Source organism: Anomaloglossus baeobatrachus, chromosome 4, assembly GCF_048569485.1.
Source record: "Anomaloglossus baeobatrachus isolate aAnoBae1 chromosome 4, aAnoBae1.hap1, whole genome shotgun sequence".
Taxonomy (NCBI): Eukaryota; Metazoa; Chordata; class Amphibia; order Anura; family Aromobatidae; genus Anomaloglossus; species Anomaloglossus baeobatrachus.
The window spans coordinates 486,476,548-486,503,825 of record NC_134356.1 but is presented as its reverse complement, the minus strand read 5'-3'; the positions used below and the strand labels follow the sequence as shown (position 1 = coordinate 486,503,825).

At 43.2% G+C, this 27,278-nt stretch overlaps 1 protein-coding gene across 1 annotated transcript in view; it reads left to right on the top strand.

Moving 5' to 3' along the window:
* Positions 1 to 27,278, top strand: part of UNC13C (unc-13 homolog C) — a 1,075,146-nt gene that overhangs the window by 108,821 nt on the left and 939,047 nt on the right. The window contains exons 4-5 of the mRNA XM_075345771.1: positions 24,394 to 24,416; positions 25,971 to 26,032. Of these exons, the coding sequence (XP_075201886.1) occupies positions 24,394 to 24,416; positions 25,971 to 26,032 (85 nt within the window). The remainder of the gene's footprint in view (positions 1 to 24,393; positions 24,417 to 25,970; positions 26,033 to 27,278) is intronic.

Sequence of the window (27,278 nt, the reverse complement as noted above, 5' to 3'; positions counted from 1 at the left end):
TTGCTATGATGATGTCACGGAAGGTCCTATCATCAGTGCTGGTTACTGGGAGGGCACAGCGATGATCGGAAGGAAAAGCGGCGGGAGACAGAGTGCAGGACGCGTCGCAGGGACCTGTTAGTATAATGGCAATGTTTATTAACTATATGTGTACATGTATAATGTGTTTTTATGTGTTTGTGTTTGCCTGCCATTGTTTTCAATGGGGTTCGAAGGTGTTCGTCGAATGTTCGCCAAACGATCTCCGAACAGAGCCGCTGTTTGACGAACCGAACTCGAACGCTAGGGGGTGGCTCATCTCTACCCCCCGAGGTACATTTTGGGGACCTCTGGTGTATGGGATAATTGGTTGATCACTAGGAGCATGACTGCTGGGACTTACAGTGATCAAGAGAATGGGACTCTGCAGAGCCCCTTATGAATTGGAATTTTTCTTGAATAGTCAACATAGACAATGGATTGAGTGTAGGTCAGGCATGCTCACCTTTGCTGCATTCAAGAAGGGGCCTTGAAGTGATTGCTGGACCTGCAGTGATCACCAATCCTCTAGATAGGGGATAACTGACAATTTTGGGAATAATCCTTTAAAGTGAATCTGTCTGCAGATTTTTGCTATGTAATCTAAAGATAGCATACTGTAAGGGTTAACACAATAAGTTCAGGCATGCCTGTTACCTGTCTTGTCAAGGTCTGATCTGTTGTTTATTTGCTATGGCTGTTTAAACAGCAAGACTTATCAATACTCGGACTACAGTCTGGCACGCCCACTCCTCTGATTGGCCCCTCACTATCAATTTACAATCTCTGTATAGAGTCTGGTGTGGGCGAGGACAGCTCTCTCAGCTCTGCAGCATGGATAAATCTAAAACATCTGATTGTGTCAGAACAGCTGCACCCAGGAATCTAAGTGATACATCATTTGATTCAGGATCTATTTGCCCATATTATGTTCCTATCAGAAGAGGTAGCAGAAAACTTGGTGACAGATTCCTTTTAATCTAAATAAAATATCATAAATGCAAAAATGTCTTTATAAGCAACATAATCTTCACTCTTCACAAGAGTTTAATTTTTTTGTTTCAAAAATACAAATCCTCTATCCTTTCCTTATTCATGGAATTAAATAATATATTTTTTTACTGTCTGCAACAATACTTGGGGAGTAGGGGTGGTCATCCTTGCTAAATATAAATTTAAGCTCTCCCTAGTTGTGGCTGAAGCCTTCCAGACAAGAGAATTACGGGATGTAAAGTTCTGGAACAGAAAAATGGAGCTTCAACCTCCTTGAGGCCAGGTTTACACAATACAGTACAAGCAGTGGTTACTCAAAATTAATAGAAGTATTTTCTTCAAGTTACTTTCACAGTGTTCTTCGAAGATTCACTTGAGGAGGATATCCTGATGGCTTTAAAATGAGAAAAATGTATATTGCATAGTGTACATTTTTCATTGATTGTAATTTATGATTACTGAATTTTGCTACAGAATGCTACTCTGAACAATAGAAAATCCATATATCAATGTTTACCAGCCCAGTGGAGGCCAAAATCACTCTTGGCTCTCATTGGGCATTTAAGGGTCTTTAGAAATGTTTAATATAGCAAAGCAGGTACAGTATATCACAAAAGTGAGTACACTCCTCACGTTTTTGTAAATATTTTATTATATCTTTTCATAGGACAACACTGAAGATAAGACACTCTGATACATTGTAAAGTGAGAGTCCAGTCCTATCATTGACTTCCACATTGGAATTGGTCGACTCTGCAGCGTCACCTATCCGTCGCTCGAGGTGTCGGGCTGACAGGCATCAGGTGGCTAGAGTCTTGTACCATCCTGAGCCTAAGTAAGTGCTCATTTAGCGCTACCGCGCATGCATGGGTTCCCGCAGCCAACCAAGGCACTAAGTGCGGGATTACTGCTATCGCATATGCGCGTGACGTCATCGCTGATGCGGTGGCCGCTGATTGGTCACAGTGACATCAGCGGTGACGTGGTGGCCGCGGGATGGCCACAACTGGCGCCATTACCATATGCCATGTGGCCTGGGCCAGGGGGGTGGCTATAAAAGGTCCATAACTATGCCCATCGTCGCGCGAGCGTCATTGTCTATGACTGCAGCTCAGTGAGCAGACTGTGCTACATGTATGCTTGGGTTCCAGCACCATCTTTCCTGCAGTGTTTGTGGCAGGTGCATGTATGTGGATAGGACAGAGTTAATCAGGGCTAGGAGCCGTTACCAGGTATTCGTATCTCGGTAAACCTGTGTCTTGGCACGGTGAGGTTCAGTCTCTGTCCTATCAGTCCTCGAGCATCCGGTAACGCTAGCTGGGGGGACAACATGGTCTGCCGTTCCCCCTATGCACGTGACCGATAGTCTGCAGTGCCAGTGCCAGACTTTTGTGTGTGTATATACCAGTCCTGCGGTGTCCAGTGACACTAACTGGGTATCCCACGCGGTCCGGCGTGCCCTCTACGAACGTGACCATTAGTCTGCAGTGCCAGTGGCAGACTGTTACCTGTAAAGCTAACCGGGATACTCTACCATCTGTTATGCCCTCTACGCATATGACCGGTTCAGTGTCTTCCTCCTCGGTTTCCCAGTGACGCTAACTAGGTTACCTCTCGGTCTGACATGTCCCTTCACACATGACCAATACCTGTGTAACTGTGAAGCTAACAGGGACATGTTATATGTTGGGGTGTGCCCTTAAACATCCCCTTCATTCACATTTGGGTTTTCCTTAGTTGCTGTATCCATTCTCCAGTCCCGTAGAGGCCTTGTCATCTGCCCGGCGGACTTCGGGCGACAATTGGCTTCATATTATTTTATATCCAATCATCCCCTCCATAACATTTTGTGCCCTCTAAATAACTCAACACACAGGTATTGATGTCTAAACTGCTGGCAACAAAAGTGAGTACACCCCTAAATGAAAATGGCCAAATTGTGCCTAAAGAGTCTTGTGTGGCCACCATTATTTTCAAACACTGCCCTAACTCTCTTGGACATGGAGTTCACTAGAGCTTTACAGGAGCCACTGGAGTCCTCCTCCAGTCCTCAATAACGACATCACGGAGCTGGTAGATAGATGTTTGAGACCTTGCGCTCCTTCACCTTTTGTTTCAGGATGTCCAATAGGGTTTTGGTCTGGAGACATGCTTGGCCAGTGCAGCATTTTTACCCTCAGTTTCTTTAGCAAAACAGTGTTCGTATTAGACGTGTGATTGGGGGCATTATCATGTTCGAATATCAAAAGAGGGGATAATTGTCTGCTTCAGTATGTCACATTAGCATTCATGGTTCCTTCAATGAACTGTAGTTCCCCACAGCCGTCAGCGCTCATGCAGCCCCAAACCATGACACTCTCACCACCATGATTGACTATAGGCAAGACACACTTCTCTTTGCACTCCTCACCTGGTTGCCGCCACATATGCTTGACACCATCTGAACCAAATAAGTTTACCTTGATCTCATCAGACCACAGCACATGGTTCTAGTAATCCATGTCCTTAGTCAGCTTGTCATCAGCAAGCTTTCTTGTGCATCATCTTTTGAAGAGCCTTGGTTCTGGGAGGACAGCCATGCAAACCAATTTGATGCAGTCTGCAGCATATGGACTGAGCACTGACAGGCTAAGCCCCCCACCCCTTTAACCTCTGCAGCACTGCTGGCAGCACTAAGGCGGGCTTTGCACACTACGACATCGCAGGCCGATGCTGCGATGCCGAGTGCGATAGTGCCCGCCCCCGTCGCAGCAGCGATATGTGGTGATAGCTGGCGTAGCGAAAATTATCGCTACGCCAGCTTCACACACACACTCACCTGCCGTGCGACGTCCCTGTGGCCGGCGACCCGCCTCCTTGTTAAGGGGGCGGGTCGTGCGGCGTCACTGCGACGTCACACGGCAGGCGGCCAATCAGAGCGGAGGGGCGGAGATGAGCAGGATGTAAACATCCTGCCCACCTCCTTCCTTCCGCATATCCTACGGAAGCCGCAGTGAGGCCGGTAGGAGACGTTCCTCGCTCCTGCGACTTCACACACAGCGATGTGTGCGGCCGCAGGAGCGAGGAACAACATCGGACCATTGCGTCAGCGTAATTATGAATTACGCCGACGCTGTACCGATGATACGATTACGACACTTTTGCGCTCGTTAATCGTATCATCCAGCCTTTACACACTGCGATGTCGCATGCGATGCCGGAAGTGCGTCATTTTCAATTTGACCCCACCGACATCGCACCTGCGATGTCGCAGTGTGCAAAGTGCCCCTAAGAAGACCTCTGGATATGACGATAAGCATATTAAACTGATGTATGGTCTTAGCCACTGTTCTGCAGCTCAGTTTCAAGATTTTGGCAATCTTCTTATATCCTAGGCCATCTTTATGTAAGGCAATAATTATTTTCTTCAGATCAGGGAATTCTTTGCCATGTAGAACTTTCAGTGACCAAATATGATAACACAAAATATAACACACTTGCTCTGCATTTACAAATGAGACCTTACTATACTAATGAGTCACATGACACCAGGGAGGGGAAATGGCTAATTGGGTACATGTGTCCATATTAACTTAGGGGTGTACACACTTTTGTTTCCAGACATTAATGGCTGTGTTTTGAGTTATTTGGAAGGCACATCAAATTTACAGTGTTATACAAGCTGTACTCTGACTACTTTGCATTGTATATATTAAAATATTTAAAAAGAAATGTGTACTGACTTTGTATATTCTTGTAATGTAAATGGAAAACATATTTGAACCACTCTGTATACATTTGCAACCATACACAGTTGTAGGTATATATAGATGTAGCAACGCCAATCTGAATTTGTTTGGCACAGTGTGTAATTATTATATTTCACCGTTTCTCATTTGCATTGCATTATAGCAGCCATGGTGGACAAAATAAATAGCGAGCCATGGCATGGGTCAAACGTTTGATGCAACAGTATTTTTGCTGTCTGCTACATCTGTATGTGAGTCGCCCACCGCAGCGCTGCAGCGGGACACTGTGGGGACTTCTCTGTAGGGACCCTTCTGGCAACAGGTATGTCAGGTTCACTTTCATAGGAGTCGTGACGCCACTCTCGGTTTTGCGGTCAGGATGAGGGGTGACCGCCACTGCTATTTAACGAGCGTCTGGGGCTGATGGTGTCTGCAGTTTGGTGTTATGGCCTCCCGAGAGTGAGGCTGGCCCCAGGGGCTCGGTTGTATGTGCGTAGTACCACAGGTCGCAGAAGAACTCACACACAGTCAAGAAATGTTTTTCAGGGTTTTTACTCACGTTCAGTTGTTCACTGTGAGGTAATCCGGGCAATGCTGAGACAAACTGCAGGGATAACCAGGTATCCTTCAGGTTAGACCAGCGATGACTGTCAACTCGTTTTCCTAGCCCTTCTTGTTTTAGATGACCCCTAACTTGAAGTATTGCGGGAATCATCCAGGGAAGTCGCATCTGCCTTTTCTCCCCTTTGTGGCCCGTTTGCTGGCAGCGTGGACCAAGTAAAGATGGCTTCTTGCCCTGTCTCACTTATGGGTCCCCTTGTTGCTGCTGATACTGCGGACTCTATTAGTTGGTGAGGCACATCCATCCACCCTCACCGGCAGGTTTAGCAGCTCGAATAAATGGATTGCTGCTCTAGAGACCTGTTTCCCCGTGCGGGCCTGGTCTACCAGGAGTCCCCGTACTCAATCACCTCGCTTCTTTCTGAGGTTTCTTTCAGGCTGACTGTGTGGCAACCGAACTCCCCCGCCGACTGCCACCACACGTGCAGGGTCTGACTAGTGACACCGCGCACGTCCTCCTTCTGTGACTGCACACTGCGCTTCCTCACTTCAGACTGGTTCACTACTGCCTCTCCTCTGTGCCTGCCACTGCAACCTAGCAACCAGCTTCTCCACTGCACCCCATGAATGGAGGTGGAGGTCACGCTCCCTCCTGGGTCTGCGCAGGGGTCCCTTCAAGGTATGTGTGAGACCTAGTCACTATGTGTCTGTGTGTACACACCCCTTCCAGCCATCAGGATTACCTGTTTACACTCACCCAGCGTGGGTGCAGTACTCAGTTGCGCCTGACCAGGTCAGGGGCGCCACATACAGTACAGACCAAACGTTTGGACACACCTTCTCATTCAAAGAGTTTTCTTTATTTTCAGGACTCTTAAAATTGTAGATTAACATTGAAGGCATCAAAACTGTGAATTAAAACATGTGGAATGAAATACTTAAAAAAGTGTGAAACAACTGAAAATATGTCTTCTATTCTAGGTTCTTCAAAGTAGCCACCTTTTGCTTTGATTACTGCTTTGCACACTCTTGGCATTCTCTTGATGAGCTTCAAGAGGTAGTCACCAGAAATTGTTTTCCAACAGTCTTGAAGGAGTTCCCAGAGATGCTTAGCACTTGTTGGCCCTTTTGCTTTCACTCTGCGTTCCAGCTCACCCCAAACCATCTTGATTGGGTTCAAGTCTGGTGACAGTGGAGACCAGGTCATCTGGAGTAGCACCCCATCACTCTCCTTCTTAGTCAAATAGCCCTTACATAGCCTGGAGGTGTGTTTGAGGTCATTGTCCTGTTGAAAAATAAATGATGGTCCAACTAAATGCAAATCGGATGGAATAGAATGTCGCTGCAAGATGCTGTGGTAGCCATGCTGGTTCAGTATGCCTTCAATTTTGAATAAATCCCAACAGTGTCACCAGCAAAGCACCCCCACACCATCACACCTCCTCCATGCTTCACAGTAGAAAGCATCCGTTCACCTTTTCTTCAAAGACACGGTGGTTGGATCCAAAGATCTCAAATTTGGACTCATCAGACCAAAACACAGATTTCCACTGTTCTAATGTCCATTCCTTGTGTTCTTTCCAAACAAGTCTCTTCTGCTTGTTGCCTGTCCTTAGCAGTGGTTTCCTAGCAGCTATTTTACCATGAAGGCCTGCTTCACAAAGTCTCCTCTTAATAGATGTTCTAGAGATGAGAAGGTATGTCCAAACTTTTGGTCTGTACTGTATGTCACATACAGAAACATATGTCATATATGCAAGCTGAAAACACATATAGGCATGCTCAATACATACATACATACATGAACATGTAACGTGCTCCAGGGTGGTAGCCAAGGGCGAGTGTTGTATATTCGACACCCTGCAATGCTACTGTAAAGTGAAAGTTCTGGATGTGCGTGTATGCTGGTGTTATTATAAGTACCTTCACTTTCAGGTTGGGCCTGTTCCAGTCCTCACCAAGTCTATAAGACTTCCGGTGAAGGAGGACAGACACATTTATTAAAATGAGGTACTCTTTACTTTGCATAACACTTAAGTACATAGAACAGCAGACAGTACACTTCACAGTCTCTTCTCTGTGACACAGAAGCACAATCTTAGCAGTTTCTGGCAACAGTACAATACTAGTAAACAACTTACCAGCAGGGATAATTAGATAGATCGCCATCTCTCCAGCACAGGGACCCACATGTTTTGCTGAGTCTCCTGCACCCCATCCACAGTCAGTGACCCCTTATGAGGGCCACTCTTTGAGTTGTTTCCCTTTTCCTATATTCACAGCTGGACAGAACTCTCACTTTATCGAGTCCCCTGCTACTGACCAACACTGGACCCACTAAATTGTTGGTTTCTGCCTTCTTACAGGTCTCACCCACTCACTCACTTTTATGCCTAAAAGTTTGTTTTCTGACCTACTCCTCACCGGGTTGTTGACTGTCGCTCCGTTGCCCTGAGACTTACAGAAGATGGCTGGGGGTAATAGTGAGGATATATTGTTGTGACGCCACCTGTGGTATGGGGCCAGGGAATGGGCTGCTGCTGCTGTCGCTGTCCTCCGGGTCACATGGTAGTAGCAGCCAGATATGGTATCGCTCTCCACAGGTAAAGCGGGCCCCAGGGAGGATGATGAGAGGAGTAGTAAAGAAGAATCCTTTAGAGATCAGGCCGGTGTTATGTTTGGTGGGTTCCCTCCTTGTAATGCCTGTCTGTGGATCCCCTGGCTTGAAGCTACGAGGGGACCCTGGGTTTCATGAGATGTACTCTTGTCCCTATATGCAGGTGCCGCTGTTCCGATGTGGCCTGGAGAAAGGCCATGGATCCTATATGGCACTGTGCCGTCAGGCGCTGTGTGGGCAGGGAAGCTTGAAACTTTCCCCCTCCAGGCAGATTTTGGAAAACCAACGTGAAGTATGATCTTCCCTAGGGTCGTGCCGCCCTGTGTGGCTTCGGTTTGGTGGGGAGCAGAGATCCCTCTCTCTCCGGCAACTGTTATGAACGTCTTTCTCCTTCCCACCGGAGCACCCAAAAGATGTGACTGCTCCATTGCTCTGCTGCTGGAGAACTCTCTCTAACTGTTGTGTTGGCTCCTGACTCCCCCTGCTGGCTGCACCTCCCCCCATCCAGGTTCTAAGCTAGTGGGACTGGGGCCCCTGTTGGAGGGCATCCTGTAAATGCCTCTCTGTCGGTGACCCCTTAATTACCCGACCCGAGCCATGTTCCCAGTCGGAACAGGGAAACTGGTGTGTGTTTGAGTGTGTGTTGAGATGACACCGGTACTGACCTCCTCAGGAACCAGGTTTAGCATTACAACTAAAATCAGGTGCAATACTCTGTGGCGACCGAAGCCTCAGGGGCGCCACAGTGTCAGCGCTACTTGCGCATACGCAGTTTGTGCCCGGAATCTGCTGTGACATGGATGTCACTTGCACAGACGAAGTTCGAACAGTGCCTGCGCAACTGACAGTGCTGCGGTGCATGCTGGAATATGGTTACAGACACAACTGGCAATTATGTAGATTATTTTAGGTGAGTATGCGAAAATTGTCTGTTGGGTAGAAACACTCAGTGCAGATTTTTGCCTTTTAATCATCATAAGCCATAACTGAAATGATCACAAGCAGAAAAGCAATGGATGTTTTATCTCCTACTATAAATGTCCTCCAAAAGTATATCTCTGGCCCTATGTTGGTACATGGTATGAGAATAGCTATAATTACTTCTATCCAGGGTCTACTTACCACCACAAATCAATACTTTTTTTTCCATTTCAAAAAAGAACAAAACACAAATAATGTTCCCTGTTTGATGACTCTGCAAACATTTTTATTTCTCCCTTCATTTGAAAAGCTCATAAAAGCACAAATAACTCAGAACTCTGCGCAACGACTCTGTGAATCCTCGATTTATGCAAAGTTGTTCTGTAGAGAATGCAGAAAACAGTAAAAAAGAAATATTCAACGTTTCCTTTTCCTGCTTTCTTTCTAGTTTCTCGCTCGTCGTTACCCACGTGTTGTCATTACGTTATACTGCTCAATTCAGGGCACTGCAAATGAGAGTCTGGTCATCAACCTAATCCACTTTCAGAGATTTATGAACGGCTATGAAACCACCATTAGTGAACACAATTATTTTTTGCCCTTGAGGCTAGGGAGTTCGTTATTATTTAGAGAAATAAATAATTTGGCTTTCATCGTAAACCTTGTGTGATCTAGTTATACCTACAAAGTAAATGGATTACACCAACCTCATCCTCTTGTGACGGGAAGCAAATCTACATAACAAAACTGCATGTCGTTATAATCCATTTTCCACTCAGCAATAATTAGGCTTACGATGTGTCTAATTATTGTGGTGGGCTGTCTCTATACCCAGATCTCAGCATTTTCCCGTGATACAATTCTGTCCAGTTAACATATAGATTCTGTAGTTTATTAATAATAGATTTACGGTTTTCCTTCAAATAATGTGTGGTTGACTATCCTGTAATTACTCGCAGTCTACTGATTGGCACTTTTACAATTTTTCCATAATTAGCACACATCCTGTGAAAAGCCCGCAGCGTACACAGTGCTTGCTTTCACTGCTACAGGCTAAAATCACCAGTGGGATTTCAAAATCACAAGACACAGGACCATTAAAATGAGTTTCAGTGCATATTTCCATTTTTTGTTAAAAATTGGCAACAGTGAAGTGTTCGTACAAGCTATGTTTTCTTAATGAACTATTGTATATCAGTTTCTATGGCTGACCAAGCCATTAACGTCTTACCTTTAGGCTATGTTCACACACTGCGTTTTTACCTGCGTTTTTGGTCCATTTTTGCTGCAGAAATTTCTTGAGAAATTCTTGTAACCTTTCTGCAGACATTCCCCAGCAAAACCTATGGGAAACAAAAATTAGCTGTGCGCACACTGCGTTTTTTTTCTTAAGAAAACTCTTTCAGTAGATTTTCTTAAGAAAAAGAATGAGCATGTCACTTCTTTTCTGCAGCTAACTGCGTTATTTCACTCCATTGACTGTAATGTAATCATGAAATAGCGCAGGAATAACGCAGGTAGCAAGTGATGTGCGTTATTCCTGTGTTATTCCTGTGTTATACCTGCGTTATACCCGCGTTATTTCGCATTTTCAGGATAAAGTGTACTTCCATGCCCTGCGTTTTGCAGGGAAGTAATGTTACTAGGACAGGAAGAGGAAGAAGAAGAGAAAAAAAAAGCGTGTGCGCCACTGTATTTTTACCTTCCAGCCGGGTAAACACACAGCGGCAGCCCGGTATTTTCAGGCTGGGGAGAGCGAGGGACAGGGTTAATGCCCCCTCCCCCTCCCGCAGCCGAGAATATCAGCCGCAGCTGCCCCGGGACTGTCGCATCCATTATGCGACAGTCCCGGTGTGTTACCGGCTCTTCCAGATGCCGTGATGCGGGGGCAATCCAGATAATATGGAGTTAACGGCAGCCAGTAGCTGCCGCTAAGTCTAAGATTAGTGATGGCTGCGTCTATGACACGCCGTCACTAATCTGAAAGTGAAAGTAAAGAAACACACACCGAAAAATCCTTTATTTTGAATAAAAGACAAAAAGCCCCTCTTTCTCCATGTATTAAACCCCCTGAAACACACAGTTCTGACGTAATCCACAGCGATGTCCCGCGGCGCTTCCAGCCCTGCTCCAGCCGCGTGTGACAGTTCTCCACAGCCTCGGTCAGGGAGCGAGTGCTGAATCCGGCTCCTGAGTGAGGCTGCGGGTAACTACAGGACATTTCTCACGGCCGCTGATGTGAACACATTGCCGGCCGCGAGAAGTGCAGTGTGTGTGGGGGGAAACATCATAAATAAAGCTGGAATATCTATCCTTCTATTATCTTTCTTTCTATCTATCTGTCTGTCTATCTATCTATCTATCTATCTATTTGTCTGTCTGTCTATCTATCTATCTGTCTATCTATGATTCTATCTATCTATCTATCTATCTATCTATCCCTCTATCTATCTATCTATCTATCCATCCCTCTATTTATCTATCTATATATCCCTCTATCTATCTTTCTATCTATCTATCTATCTATCTATCTATCTATCTATCTATCTATCTATCTATGATTCTATCTATCTATCCATCTATCCCTCTATCTATCCATCTATCCCTCTATCTATCTATCTATCTATCTATCTATCTATCTATCTATCTATCTATCTATCCCTCTATCTATCCATCTATCCCTCTATCTATCTATCTATCTATCTATCTATCTATCTATCTATCTATCCCTCTATCTATCTATCTATCTATATTATCTATCTATTTTATATCTTTCTATATTATCTATCTATTATCTATCTTTATATATCTATCTATACCCCTAAATATCTATCTATTATCTAGCTATTATCTAGCTATTATCTATCTATCTATCTATCTATCTATCTATCTATCTATCTATCTATCTATCTATCTACAGTATCTATCTATCCTTCTATCTATCTATCTATCTAACCCTCTATCTATCTATCATATATTTATCTCTGTATTATCTGTTTGTTTTTTCATTTTCAATGTGCTTTATTGCTGTAAAGGCATTAAAAAACGCAGGGACCAACATGAAAAAAACGCACCGAAAACGCACCAAAAACGCACCTGCGTTATTGGTGCGTTTTTTAACGCAGGTGCGCTAATCCTTCACTCTCAATTAATTTCTTAAGAAATTTCTTAAGAAAAATAATTTTTCTAGCGTGAACATAGTCTGTAGCTGTTCTCTCCCACGCTCTGCTTCTGACTGCTATCTTATAATATTAGTCACTAAAATGATTATTATTATTATTATTTATTATTATAGCGCCATTTATTCCATGGCGCTTTACAAGTGAAAGAGGGTATACATACAACAATCATTAACAGTACAAAATAGACTGGTATAGGAGGAGAGGGGACCCTGCCCGCGAGGGCTCACAGTCTACAGGGAATGGGTGATGGTTCAATAGGTGAGGATGATGATCCCTTATTCTCAAAGCTTAAGTATAAGGCCATCTTCACACTGGGCGTTTTTGGTGCATTTTTTAGCATGGATTTGTCCTTGATTTTATGCAAATCCATGCTAATAAAACACTTCCTTCATAGTCCCAGCAAAGCATATGAGATTCCTGAAATCTAATGCACACACACACAAAACACCTACATTTTCTTTTTCTGACTGTTTTGTCAACCTCCTTGTGTTTTGCTTTATTTTTTGAAAGAGTGAGCATGTCAATTATTTTCCTTGTTTTTGCCACAAATTTACCGCAGTTTTTCACCCTTAGGCCTAAGACACACGACATGAAAATCGGAGCGAGTGGAATGCGATAAAACATCGCATTCCACTCGGACCAATAATACCCTATGTGCCAGCACCCATGAGTGATTATTTTCTCAGCCCTAATCGGACCGAGAAAACAGTCGCAGTATTCTGTGGGTGCAATGCAATCCTTGTTTTTCTCGCACCCATTCAAGTCTATGGGGTGAGAGATACATCGCACTGCATTCGCATTACACCGGTGAAATGCGAGTGCAGAGCAATAATAGCAATAGCCGGCAACAGAGGAGAGAGGGAGATAAATCCCTCCCTCTCCTCATCAGCACCGGCCTTCTCCTCTTCACTGCTGGCTCGCCCCTCCTCAGTGCCGACCCGCCCCCGCAGCTGTGGTCCAATCCCACGATCGGACCTCAGTAGCAATGATACTCGGCTCCTGCTGTGCTGCCAGCGTGAGAAGAGTGTCATGCGAGGATCACAGTAGTCCCTGTGTTGACTCGGCCTTACAAATCAATGAGGAAGTACAAAATCGTGGCAAAAGTGCAGCAAAAAACATGGTAAAATTGTGACGAATCGCAGCAGAACCACAAGTTATTTCCTGACAAAAGATGATGTTTTGCTGCAGAAAATAGCTGAGCCAAAACTCCCTGTGTGATCATAGCCGAAAGCTGCATTTAAGCCTGCTTTACACCTTACAATTAAGCATACGATATTGTATGCGATGTGACACGCCGCCATCGTATGTGCGACACGTTCAATTTGTTGACCGTTTCGCACAAACGATTAATTGCCGTCACACGTACTTACCCTTCCATACGACCTCGATGTGGGCGGCGAACATCCACTTCCTGGAGTATGAGAGGGACGTTCGGTATCACCACGATGTCACGCGGTAGCCGGCCAATAGAAGCGGTTGTTTACAATAGCTTTGTAAACAGGCTATTAAACGACTGCCAATCGGTACATGTTACCAACCAGCAGTTGTTTTGTGCAGCTGATTGAGCCTTTTAAATGTACCCTTAGGGGCACTTTGCACACTACGACATCGCAGGTGCGATGTCGGTGGGGTCAAATTGAAAGTGACGCACATCCGGCGTCGCAGGCGATATCGTAGTGTGTAAAGCCTTTTTGATACGATTAATTAGCGCAAAATCGTCGTAATCATATCATTGGTGTAGCGTCGGTCATTTCCATAATTTGGAAATGACCGATGTTACGATGTTGTTCCTCGTTCCTACGGCAGCACACATCGCTGTGTGTGAAGCCGCAGGAGCGAGGAACATCTCCTACCTGCGTCCTGTGGCTCACACCAGCTATGCGGAAGGAAGGAGATGGGCGGGATGTTTACGTCCCGCTCATCTCCGCCCCTCCACTTCTATTGGCCGCCTGCCGTGTGACATCGCTGTGACGCCGCACGACCTGCCCCCTTAATACGGAGGTGGGTCGCCGGCCAGAGTGACGTCGCAGGGCAGGTGAGTGCATGTGAAGCTGGCGTAGCGATAATGTTCGCTACGCCAGCAATCACAAGATATCGCAGCTGCGATGGGGGCGGGGACTATCGCGCTCGGCATCGCAAGCATCGGCTTGCGATGTTGTAGTGTGCAAAGTGCCCCTTAGTTCTTATGTGAGTCTACCTGTTTCAATGAAGAATTGACAGCACTCAGTTTACTAATCCATTTAGGGTGTGATAAAGAGTCTAACATGTTTTATTATTATTTTTGTTCAACATTTGTTTGACATAAAGGATTGAACATGCTTCCAACATGCCAGATTCTTTGTTCACAGAGAAATTACTAGCTGTTGCCAAAGATGTCTGGCAGCACCTTATTCCCTTCCCCTTCCCTTTCTCAATTCCAATTCAAAAGATATCCATCCTAGGCTGAGACAAACTTTTATATGTAAGGAAGGATTAACAGGCATAGTTAAATGAAAATTGATCAGATATTGAATGTGTGCCCACCTTAGCATTGACCAGGTTGATAGAAGGTTGTAGTCTGTGAATAGTCTGTACATGGTTTTGAGGCCAGCGTTGAACTGTGGTAGCAAAGGCTGACCAGTAACATTGACTCCGGGGGTCCACTATTAAGCTACGTGCAAATATTACATTACTTTCTTTCCGAAATGTAACTATGCTTCCATATAATAATCACTAGGCAGTATGATGAATGAATGAATGAGAAGATGCAAACATTATCGCTATGGCAGCTTCACATGCATTTACCTGCCCTGCGACGTCGCTCTGGCCGGCGAACCGCCTCCTTATTAAGGGAGCGGGTCGTGCGGCGTCAGAGCGACGTCAAACGGCAGGCGGCCAATAGAAGCGGAGGGGCGGAGATGAGCGGGACTTAAACATCCCGCCCACCTTCTTCCTTCCGCATAGCCGGCGTGAGCTGCAGGACGCAGGTAGGAGATGTTCCTCGCTCGTTCGGCTTCATACACAGCGATGTGTGCTGCCGCTGGAACGAGGAACAACATCGTAACATCGATATTTCCCAATTAATGGAAATGCTCTACGCCGATGATACAATAACGACGCTTTTGCGCTCGTTAATCGTATCAAAAAGAATTTACACACTACGATATCGACTGCGATGCTGGATGTCCCTCACTTTCGATTTGACCCCATCGACATCAAAGCTGCGATGTCGTAGTGTGCAAAGTGCGCCTTAGACTAGAGTCCAGAGGCGTAGCTAGGGGTTCAGCTCAGAGGGGGGGGGGAACAAAAAAATCTTAGTGGGCCCCTAAGCAGTAATCCTGATAACAACTACGGTGCCGCACCCTAATTATGGGTATTGGGGACCCTCAGCAGATGACTGCGCTGTTACTGACAATAAATCTCTACACAAAGGCTAACACTGATGTTATAATTTACAAGATTTAAAGTGTTGCAGTGAATCCGTAAAATAATTGCATGCTACATGGATGTTCTGTGTGGGATCTACTTTTTCTACACAGCCTTAGGGCTCGCTTAGATTATAGTGTAAATCGGATGAGTGCAATGATAAAATCTCGCATTGCACTTGGCCAAATGTAAGTCAATGTTACAGATCTGCGAGATTTTCCTCAGCTCTAAACAGAGTGAGGAAAATAATGGCAGCATACAGCAGAGCCGGAGCCGAGTGTCATCAGCAGATTGCATCCCATGCTCTACGCTCGTCTGACACCGGCCTTAAGGCCGCTTTACACGCTGTGATATCGTTACCGATATCGTTAGCGTGTGTACCCGCCCCCATCGGTTGTGCGACACGGACAAAACGCTGCCCGTGGCGCACAAGATCAATCAGACCCGTTACACCACTTACCTGCCTAGCGACGTCACTGTGACCGGCAAACCGCCTCCTTTCTAAGGGGGTGGTTCGTTCGGCGTCACAGCGACGTCACTAAGCGGGCGCCCAATAGAAGCGGAGGGGTGGAGATGAGCGGGACATAACATCCCGTCCACCTCCTTCCTTCCTCATTGCCGGCGGCCGCAGGTAAGGTGAGGTTCCTCGTTTCTGCGGTGTCACACATAGCGATGTGTGCTGCCACAGGAACGATGGACTACATCGTACATGCAGCAGCAACGATAATTAAGAATAGGGGGGCATGTCACCGATTAGTGATTTTGAACGTTTTTGCGACGATTCAAAATCGCTCATAGGTGTCACACGCAACGACATCGCTAAAGCGGCCGGATGTGCGTCACAAGTTCCGTCACCCCAACGAGATCGCTTGAGCGATGTCGTAGCGTGTAAAGTGGCCTTTAGACTTGAATGGGCGAATCTGACCTGACACACGGTTTGTATTTTTTTTATACTGAAGTGCACTCTTGGATGAAGATTAACAGAAAGTGAAAAAACTCTTTTAAGGATGTCATGGGGTCACTGACTGGTGGCATTGTCCTCTGGTTACAGTTAAGTACAGTATCAGGACAGGAGCACCGTACAGCAGGTGTCAGTATACAGTGGTGGGGAAGAGTGGTGGGCTGAAGTAATTGAGCAGTGTGGCATGGTAGAAAGGCAGGGCAGTGTCACAGACCTGCACATCCGTGAACTCCCCCTCCCCCACCACCAGGTGCAGACACAGGTCTGGGTCACACTATTCCTAACTCTAAGGACCCTGGAGCCCTTTGCACTACACAGGGAGGGAGAGGGGAATAACTAACAGGACAGAAGTTCTTACATGAAACAATGAACTTTGCCTTCCACCCCACTCACCAGCAACACAGCCTGCAGTGTCTGTACACAGATGCTGTTCTCACACTATTCTGTGAGAGAAATATGCATTTTGATTGGAAGCGCCTCCCACAGTATCCCCCTGCTGACTGCTGTTTCACCAATCAGCGCTTTTCTTTCATTTTCTCCTGCTTTCTTACTGCAACCTGATCTCTGTGCTTTCGCAACACCCCGCCCCCTCCAGCAAATGCCGGATTTATAAGAGTAGCAGAAGCTCCAGGTGGGCCCCTCTGAGCACGGGGCTTGGGGCAACCGCCCCCTCTGCCCCCCTGCTAGCTACGCTACTGCTAGAGTCACACAGCATATATTCTCTCATCTGACATGATTGGGTTGATTAGGCAAATCACACTCTGAGTCAACCCTGATCAGAGTTTGAGAAGAGTATGATCATAGTGTGAACTGATTTTTTTTGAATGAGAAGACGGGGAAAAAAAAGTTTCCATCCTCTTAATTTTGTCAGTTCTTGAAAATTAGACTGCATTTAGATGTCCTCCGAGTGCAGTCTGATCTTTCCACGCCTCTATTGACTTACATGGCTGAGTACAATCCAATAGCTGGATCTAACTTGGACATGCTGCATTTTTTCCTCAGATCGGCTCACACTAAAATAACAATTTGACATGTGCATGGCCCCATAGAATAACATTGGTCCGGGTGCAATTCGATATTTTGTCAGATCGCACTCGGACTGAAAATACAGCAATGTTCTGAGCCCTTAAGATAGGTCATCATTAGTCTCAGATAGCGGGGATTCGACACCTGGCATCCCCACTGATCAGCTGTCACCAGCTCCAGCAGGGACCATTTGTAAAGAGTGTATGGATCAGAACAGCATAGCTCCATCACACTCTCTGCTTGAGGAGAATGCAGATCAGCTCCTATTCAGTTGAAACAAATAGGAGTCATGTTGCCTGGGAGCACTAAAGAGTGTACAGAGCTGTGTTGTTCAGCTCTCTACGCTGTTTACACCTAGCCCCTGCCAGAGCTGGTAAAGGCTGATCCGTGAAAATGTTGGGTGATGGACCTCTACTAATCTGATATTGATGGCCTCTCTAATTTACAATGGCAGAAATGGTGTCCGTCATGCACCAGATCTGGCCAAGCTTTTTGGCCTCTAATATAAACATAAGCCACAAAATAGATGTGAACTGAACCTTACATTAAAATACAGCTTTGTTTTTACCCTTGGGCATACAAGTGAATGGGGATGAACTGCAATACCAGGAACAACTCATGGACAGCACTGTTTTAGAAGAAATAATTAGACCTACACTATGTGCAGAATTATTAGGCAAGTTGTATTTTAGATGATTTTTTTATTATTGATCAACAACTATGTTCTCAATCAACCCAAAAGACTCATAAATATCAAAGCTTAATATTTTTGGAAGTTGGAGTGGGTTTATTTTTTAGATTTGGCTATCTTAGGAGGATATCTGTTTGTGCAGGTAGTAACTATTACTGTGCAGAATTATTAGGCAACTTAATAAAAACCAAATATATTTCCATCTCACTTGAATATTTTCACGAGGTAAACCTATATAACTGCACAAAATTTAGAAATAAACATATCTGACATGCAAAAACAAAACCCCCAAAAAATTAGTGACCAATATAGCCACCTTTCTGTATGATGACACTACAGTTTTAACTGCAAGTGAGGTTACATATAGGCTGGGGACCCCAAAAATAGAGATTACCTTGGCGCTTGTTTTGGGGCTCTTTTGCATTGATCAATACAATGGCTAAACATCTCTTATATTCCTATTATTCATAGCAGTTATGCATATTCCATTTTCATGTTTTTAATTTTTTCAGATAGTTCATTGTATTTTTCAGTTTAGTATTCCAATAGCAGTTTTGCTTTTTTTGCTTTTCATAATTCCCATATACCTTGTGACTTGTGTGCAACTCTTTATCCTATTGTATAGTTATGTTTTTTGAGTCTTGCACCATGATCACACCATTGGTGTTCCAGACATACATTGTTTAGTTACTACGCGTGGGCCAGGCCTTAATTTATTTTTAATTTCTACGTCTTTTTTCACTTTTTAAATAACATGATACTATTAATTTATAATATTAACAAGTAATAAATATAACCTCATTATCCGATAGTTTCTAAAGAAACCAACACAGACAAAGATATTCTTTTTTTTTTTTTAGATCCAAATCCTCTTGAATATATTCTGTAGGAGGTCTGGCATGACGAACTGAGCATCTGTAGTGTTTATTTGTGCTAACAGAAATAAAAGACGGCACAAAAACAGCTCATTTTATGAGATTTCCATTTGTTTGATACAAATGGTTCCATGTAGAAAGAAGGAATATGTGGCTTTCTGTAAATGAAAGGGAAATCTAAAACATTTCATTTCACTACCAAGGAATTACTGTGGGATTTCTGAATTTATTCTGGGTACAGCACAGCTTGGAACCATAAATGTAGTCAAACAGAACAATACTGCGCTGATGAAATATTCCAAATATAACAGACGCCAGTTCAATGTCATTCTGTAATGACACTGTTCTTATTGTAAACATTGTGTTTTGTTAATATGTTTTCATTGGCTAAAAAGACTTTGGAACTATAAAAAAATCTAATATTTCAGCAAACAAGAAGCAAAAATGCTGTATTAAAGGGAATCTGTTAGCATGTTTTTCTCTGTAATCTGAGAGCAGCATAATGTAGGGACAGAGATCCTGATTCAAGTGATATATCACTTAGGCCCCTTTCACTCATAAGTTTTTTGCCATCAGTCACAATTCGTCGAATTTTGAAAACAACGGATCCAGCGACTGATGCCGCTGGATCTATTTTTTTCTCATAGACTTGTATTAGCGTCGGATTGTGACGGATGGCCTCACGTTTCATCCGTCGAAGATTGTTTGTCTGTCGGATGGAGACAACAGACAAAGTAACGTTTTTTGTCTCCGTCGTTTGGTATAATGGAAGCCTATGGGCGCAGGATCCATCATAATTCATCAAATGATGGAATCCGGCAATGGATTCCATTTTATTTTAACTGAGGTGTAAAAACCCTACTGGGCTGAAAAAACTGATGCGACAGATCAGTTTCATCAGCTTTTCCACAATCTGCGACAGTTCCGTTGATCCGTCGAGCCAACAGATTGTGACTGATGGCAAAAAACTGATGTGTGAAAGGGTCCTAACTGGGCTGATTATTGTAGTTTCAATAAAATTAGTGTTGTGCCTCTAAGCTTCCTTCTCTGTGTTATTCTGCTCCCACCACTGAATAGTAACTTTCTGCCAATGTACAGCGTACATAATAGCTTTCTGCCAATGTACAGTTTCCATAGAATGCTGTCAATCAGTGATGGCATGGGGATATACAGAGCTCAGCATTCAGGGAACTGTTAGATCTGCAGCAGCGACAACAATGATTTTTTAAAAATGACAACAAGCAGCCCAGTAAGTGACACATTGCTAGAATCAGGGACTCTGCCCCTACATCATGTTGCTTTCTAATTACATAGCAGAAACCTGGTGACATATTCCCTTTAAGGAATACATATGAATGTGACTTTATTTGTGCTGGTATAATGTTCCTTAGGCTCAGATTCTGTGTTAATATGAAGAGATATCTGATCTTTGGAGTGGGCAAATGATATGAGTATATTTTCACATCACTTATAAAACCTAGTACAGTATTTAAAGGGAATCTGTCAACAGGTTTTTGCTATGTCATCTGAGGACAGCATGCTGTAGGGGTTAAAACACTGAATTCCAGGATGTCACTTATTACAATGTCCGCTGTTGTTTACTTATAATGAAGGTTTTTTAACCAGCTGCTTACCACTGCACTTATCACCAGCAGCGGATGAGCCATTGCCCGCCATATCCCCTTTTCTAATAAGCATCTCATTGTCAATGTACAGTGTACGCAGAAAGCTATGGTGTGGGCGGGGTTAGCATTCTGAGCTGTGCTACATACTACTGTAAATGTAAGAACTCTGATTGTGGCACAACTGCTCCACCCAGTAAATTAAGTGATACGTTTTTGGAACCAGGGTCTCTTTGTCTATATCATGCTGCTCTCAGATAAGGTAGTAAAAACCTGCTGACAAATTCCCTTTAACACTAGTAAAACATAACTGATTTCCCTTCTTGTACAGTTATATGTACTGCCCTCCCCCACCTCTAAATCTCTACCACATTGGTAAAAATCCATCAGCCGGAACCATAACTAGATTCATAACTGTTCATAAGAATAGTGCCGGCTTTAGATCTGGTTCAGTGCACACTGACAGACTCTATATGTTTTACAATTTGATTTCAGCTGGCTGATAATAAAAAACAACAAACATTATTCGCCTTTTCCCTAGACGTTTGTCCCATATTTCAATTGTAGTCTTGTTTTTCCCAGGGTCACAGTTTGTTATATTTTATGCTATATGTTGTTTTAAAATATTTTTCCATTTTCAATCCATTTATTCTGCTCTCAGTAATTGTAGATGATGCATCTCGCTGACAACTGTCATCATAGCTGCATATATGCATATCTATATGTACATTTTTCCATTCTTTTTCCACTATTCTTTCTATGCAACTTTTTTCCATTATTTTATTTCTCTTTCTTCGTTCTCTATATTGAAAAACCTGATTGTGCCTTTCATGGTAAAGTAATATTTTATTATATTGTATGTTCTACTTTTAAAGATGCTGTATTCAGTTTTAACTCTACAGTCAGTATCAATATAGGTGAAGTTCAATAGACACACAAGGGTCCCTGAGACTTTGTGCATTGCATGACACAGTGCCACCATACATCACTGTATTACAGAAATATTCCTTCATTGAAGTAATGCTTTTAGCAAGGAATATCTCTGTAAAGTGACATTCAACAATTTTATTATATGCAATCCAACAGAAACCCTACCTATTCTATTCAACATATGATAAAAGTATGACAGTACACTAAGCTCAGACATTTTCATATGCCCTATATCTGTGCCTGATAACTCATGCTCAGAACTAGAGATGAGCAAATAAATTGGAGTGGAATTGAATTCTACCCAAATTTTACAACAATCTACATTCCCCGATATGCATATTTTTTGTATCTCGTTTCTGCCCCAGCCCTTCCGTGTCACCTATCCGGCCCTTGGAATTACTGGGAGGATTATGCACAAGCAGGCTAAAGGTTACAGCGCCATGACATCACGGCGTGTACCAAGACCTTGTGTGTGCATGCGTGGAAACATCTTGTGCCACCTCAATGCCAGAATTCCTGGCCCAATTTGAGAGGCCGAGGGATTTCTGCACAACTGGCGGCAATCTGATGATGCGACAAGGACCAGACATGTGATTGGGTGATGTGATGGAGCTGGAAAGATGAACGATGAGTATAATTGTTTTTTTTTACAATTTATGTTATTATGCTCTGAGGTCTATAGTGATCTTAAAGCATAATAAGGGACATTGAATTTGCCAAGAACTGCTCTGCCAATTTCCTAGAACAAGCCACGCAATAAGGCAAGTTCAAATCTTGCTTGATCCACTTATCACTATTCAGAACCAGTGGTGTTAGTTGAAGCTAATAGACCCCAATGTAAAGTCTCCAAAAGGGGCCTTAAAAGGGTATCCAAGACTGTTATTATTTTTGTGCATTGGGTTGCTAAATAGGTTCCTGATCTGAACATGGACGATCTCTCCCGGCTCAACTAGCAACTCCCCTGCTTTATTTCACCTCTCGTCCCCAGAGCTGCACCTTCTCTAGCCTGTCTGCTCTGTTGATGGGGCGTCTCTGCAGACGTCATGCTTATTGACAGCCGGCTACCATCATTTGGTGGGCGAGAGCTTGAACCCAAACACAGAATGTTAAAAAAAAGTCTGCGTCCAAGTTTGGGTGCTGTTTCTATGCTAACCACTTGGTCGAGCATTAGTGTGTTCCGGTACGCTGGGTATTCAGCCCAGTGCGAGCCGCTAGCAATCTCTGAATGGCTCTCATTGGGAGTCAAAGAAACATTTTTGGATGCTATGTATAAAACAAAACCCCTCTCCTGGAAATGCTCTGTTTATGGCTGGCTGTATGTGGGTGGAGAGCCGAACTGCCCAATGAGTGACTTCCATTATACTTTTTACGTGAGTTGAGCCCGTTAGTTTGGGTCCCCTATGACTTATATGGGGTTCAGGGTCCAGGAACAAGTTCAAATAAAGTCTGGGTCTCGAAATGAACTTTTGACTACAGTCTGGCCAAACCTGGCCAACCCGAACTTCCACAGGTCCGCTCATCTCTAGTGTAGATCTATTTACCACCTTCTGTCCCATATGAAATCACTAGCTTTTTAGTCATTAGTATTTCTTTACATTCAATAAACTTTGATATACTTTCTATCATTTTGATCATTTTTGCTCTCTCTATATCACTGTAAGTGTAAATGTTCTCATACCTGGAGTGGATCAATAACCATTTAGGAGGGTATTGTTTGTGTTGCTATGATACCTGTACTGCCCATATCTCTTTCCTATGGTTTAACAAAAACTTACATAGTATAGCAGATTCTGTCAAGTTGACACTTGTAAAGTTGCAAATGACATATGATCTGACAATTCATATAAAAGCAGCAGAATATAATATACTAACAACAATTCATCTGCTACACCATCACATGCTAAGACTTACAATATATCTTATGTATATATGTTGTAAATGTTGTATACCAGCTATCACAGCCTTTTGTATCCAGTGTCCAGATTTCCAGCAGCACTGATGAAATATTCACCTGTAGCACTTGATTTCTATCCAGCTCTCCTGCTGAACAAGAATCAAGTTGAAGGATTTGGACGTCTGATTTTGGTCGCCTGATAATGAGATGGGCGAATAGTGAAATATTCGGGTTCAGATTATGGTATCCGAATATCTAGTACTTTTCCAAAATTCGTCATGAATAATGAATCTAATGCAAGTCAATGGGGAACGCGAGTATTTTTGTGGGAAATCTTCCAGAAAAATGCTCAGGTTCCCCATTGATTTGCATTGGATTAGTTATTCGTGACGAATGCTTAAATAGTACTCGGTATTCGGTAGGCATAACCCGAATCCGAATATTTCACCATTCGCCCATCTCTACTGATAACCCTTTTTTATGTGGGTAGCTCAGTAACCATTCAATCTAAGGGCTCATTTATTTCCCAAAGCCATGAGCATTGACCCCGTACGACAGCCGACACCATCACATAGTGCGCCTGTGAGACTACATACTTTTCCCATAGTGAAAAAAAAAATTTTTTCAAATTGATGCCTAAATATCTTTTAGAAATGATGGAAATCTGGATGCTCTTAGAACTGGTAGGATTCAAAATATAATGACAATTGTAGGTTTAGTCATTTTCCAAGAGTTTGGATTGCATTGTTTTAATTTCCGTAATGTACATGTTGAGTTCACTATTTCCACCACTGACACAATATGTGTGGACTCGACTTTGCATTTTTTATCGTTCTATTAATTATTTTTATAGTAATTTAGAATAGTTTCTAGTTTCTCCTTACTTTGTCAAGTCTAATCAGTTGTTCGCATGACTGCTTGGACAATGTTGTCTAACATCTATCCTCCTTCTTCCTGGTTCTCTTTCAGATAGCAAAGCTTTGGATGAAAAGGTTTTAAATCACATCTTTCCTAAGGGATCATGTCTTGTTAATGTTTGTTTGTGACTTGACCTTTTCAGTTCCTTCATTTTACTTGTGGAAAACTGCATGTGCTCCTTCTGGTTACCCATTCTTTTGTTGCCTTATAGGAACACCAAATGTGTTGCATTGTTAAGCAGGACACTCCTGATGGTCACCACTCCTGATAAATGCCGACCCCTAGGTTGGTCATCAGTATGTCCATGTATACCAATATGAAGGCATTTCGAGAATACTGTATGAAGGCATTGCCACCTCTGTGTTTTTTGTGTCCTGTGTGCAGTGTTTGTGCTCGCTATGTTCTATTGCGGCTTCCAGCATATAGCAAAGTTCATTGCCTAATCAGGAATATTCCCTTTTTTAACTAAAAAAATTGTTTAAAAGAACAGAGAGTCCTCAGTGGTTGATACCTTTTAATGGCTAACTGAAAAGATGGTAATAATTGCAAGCTTTCGAGACTACTCAGGTCTCTTCATCAGGCATGGTATAACACAAAATCTGAAGAGTCACGTATTTATACACAACAGGACTTAGAATAGTGCAGTAAAAAGAAAAAAGAAAAAAAAAAAAAAAAAAAAAAAAAAAAAAAAAAAGAACAAGTTATATGAAACAGAACTATCTCTATGGCAGGGGGACAAGCTGTTCTAGCCATAAATACTGCTGCAGTTCAGTGTGAAAGTTTTATTGTCCTTTGATAAGGGTCTGGTCCAGGGCTGGGACACGCTCGGATGGTCAGAGGAGCACATCTTTTAACTGATGTAAAAAGACATGAATCCATGAGACACATTCATTCCTTCTCTGAATGTGTCAAAGGTCATCATAAGTTTGTACTCCCATAGTCTCAGGGAGACTATGGGAGTACAAACTTATGATGACCTTTGACACATTCAGAGAAGGAATGAATGTGTCTCATGGATTCATGTCTTTTTACATCAGTTAAAAGATGTGCTCCTCTGACCATCCGAGCGTGTCCCAGCCCTGGACCAGACCCTTATCAAAGGACAATAAAACTTTCACACTGAACTGCAGCAGTATTTATGGCTAGAACAGCTTGTCCCCCTGCCATAGAGATAGTTCTGTTTCATATAACTTGTTCTTTTTTTTTTTTTTTTTTTTTTTTTTTTTTTTTTTTTTTTTTTTCTTTTTTCTTTTTACTGCACTATTCTAAGTCCTGTTGTGTATAAATACGTGACTCTTCAGATTTTGTGTTATACCATGCCTGATGAAGAGACCTGAGTAGTCTCGAAAGCTTGCAATTATTACCATCTTTTCAGTTAGCCATTAAAAGGTATCAACCACTGAGGACTCTCTGTTCTTTTAAACAATTTTTTTATCTCTACTGGCTAACACGGTACAAAGATATATTTTACTTTTTTAACTATCCATTCATATGTGGCGGCCTGGAGCTTAGCCTGCTTAACATTTTTCATATTCGGTGTTCTGTGTATGGTGAGCTTTAAATAATTAAACAAAAAAAAAAATGAAAGTTAAGAACATTACCTTTTTATTTTCTCCCCCCTCATTTAGGCTCGAATAGTTGGCGGCAGCTCTTTGGATGCATCAAAACTTTACGAAATACAGACTGGGGGGTAAGTACATGTTTGTTATCTTATAAAAAGTTATATCTGTTATAAGAACTCACAAATGTTATGTTTTGTATTGAATCCAAAAGTAATATTTAGGCGGGCTTTGCACGTTGCGACTTCGCAAGCCGATGCTACGATGTCGCACGCGATAGCCCCCGCCCCCGTCGCAGGTACGATATCGTGTGATAGCTGGCGTAGCGAAAATTATCGCTACGCCAGCTTCACATGCACTCATCTGCCCTGTGACCATCGCTCTGGCCGGCGACCCGCCTCCTTCCTAAGGGGGCGGGTCGTGCGGCATCATAGCGACGTCACACGGCAGGCGGCCAATAGCGGCGGAGGGGCGGAGATGAGCAGGATGTAAACATCCCGCACACCTCCTTCCTTCCGTATAGCCGCCGGCGGCAGGTAAGCTGATGTTCCTCGCTCCTGCGGCTTCATACACAGCGATGTGTGCTGCTGCAGGAACGAGGAACTACATCATACCTGTCTCTGCACCGGTATTATGGAAATGTCGGTGAATGCAACGATGATACGATAACGACGTTTTTGCGCTCGTTCATCGTATCATCTAGCATTTTCACAGTACGATGTCGAAAGTGACGCCGGATGTGCGTCACTTTCGATTTGACCCCACCGACATAGCACGTGCGATGTCGCAACATGCAAAGCCGCCCTTAGAAATACTGTGTAATAATATTGTAATTTGAGTATTTTTTTAAAGTAATATTTAGAAATACTGTGTAATAATATTGTAATTTGAGTATTTTTTTATACAATTCAATCATTGCAGTCATTAATAAATGGCTGGGAATAGACATTTGGAAAGTGTTAAATGCCACTCATGTCACCTTACTGACAAAAATTAATTATTGTATTAATTTTTATGAATTTATTTTAACTTTTAAACTTGAAGTATCATTTGTCCCTTATGCTATAATGGTAAATAATTTTAAAGCACCACATTTTTTTTAATTTTATTTAATTCCTTAAGTGCTGCTTTAAACCTAAGTCCCATGCCTCCCGTCATATACTCACCTTTTGGCGTCTTCATTTTCTATCAACGGTTTGTGGCAGTTTGTGACCTGCCGGCTACTCCAGTTTTTCATAGAGCTTGCCAGAGGTCATTCTTCAATGTAAGTCTATGAGAGCCTCGTCCTGGCTCCCAAAGACTTGTATTGGCGTTTGTGAAGTAACTTCTGACTTCCTGCCAGACAGAAGTTGCAGTCACAGGACTGGAGCAACACTG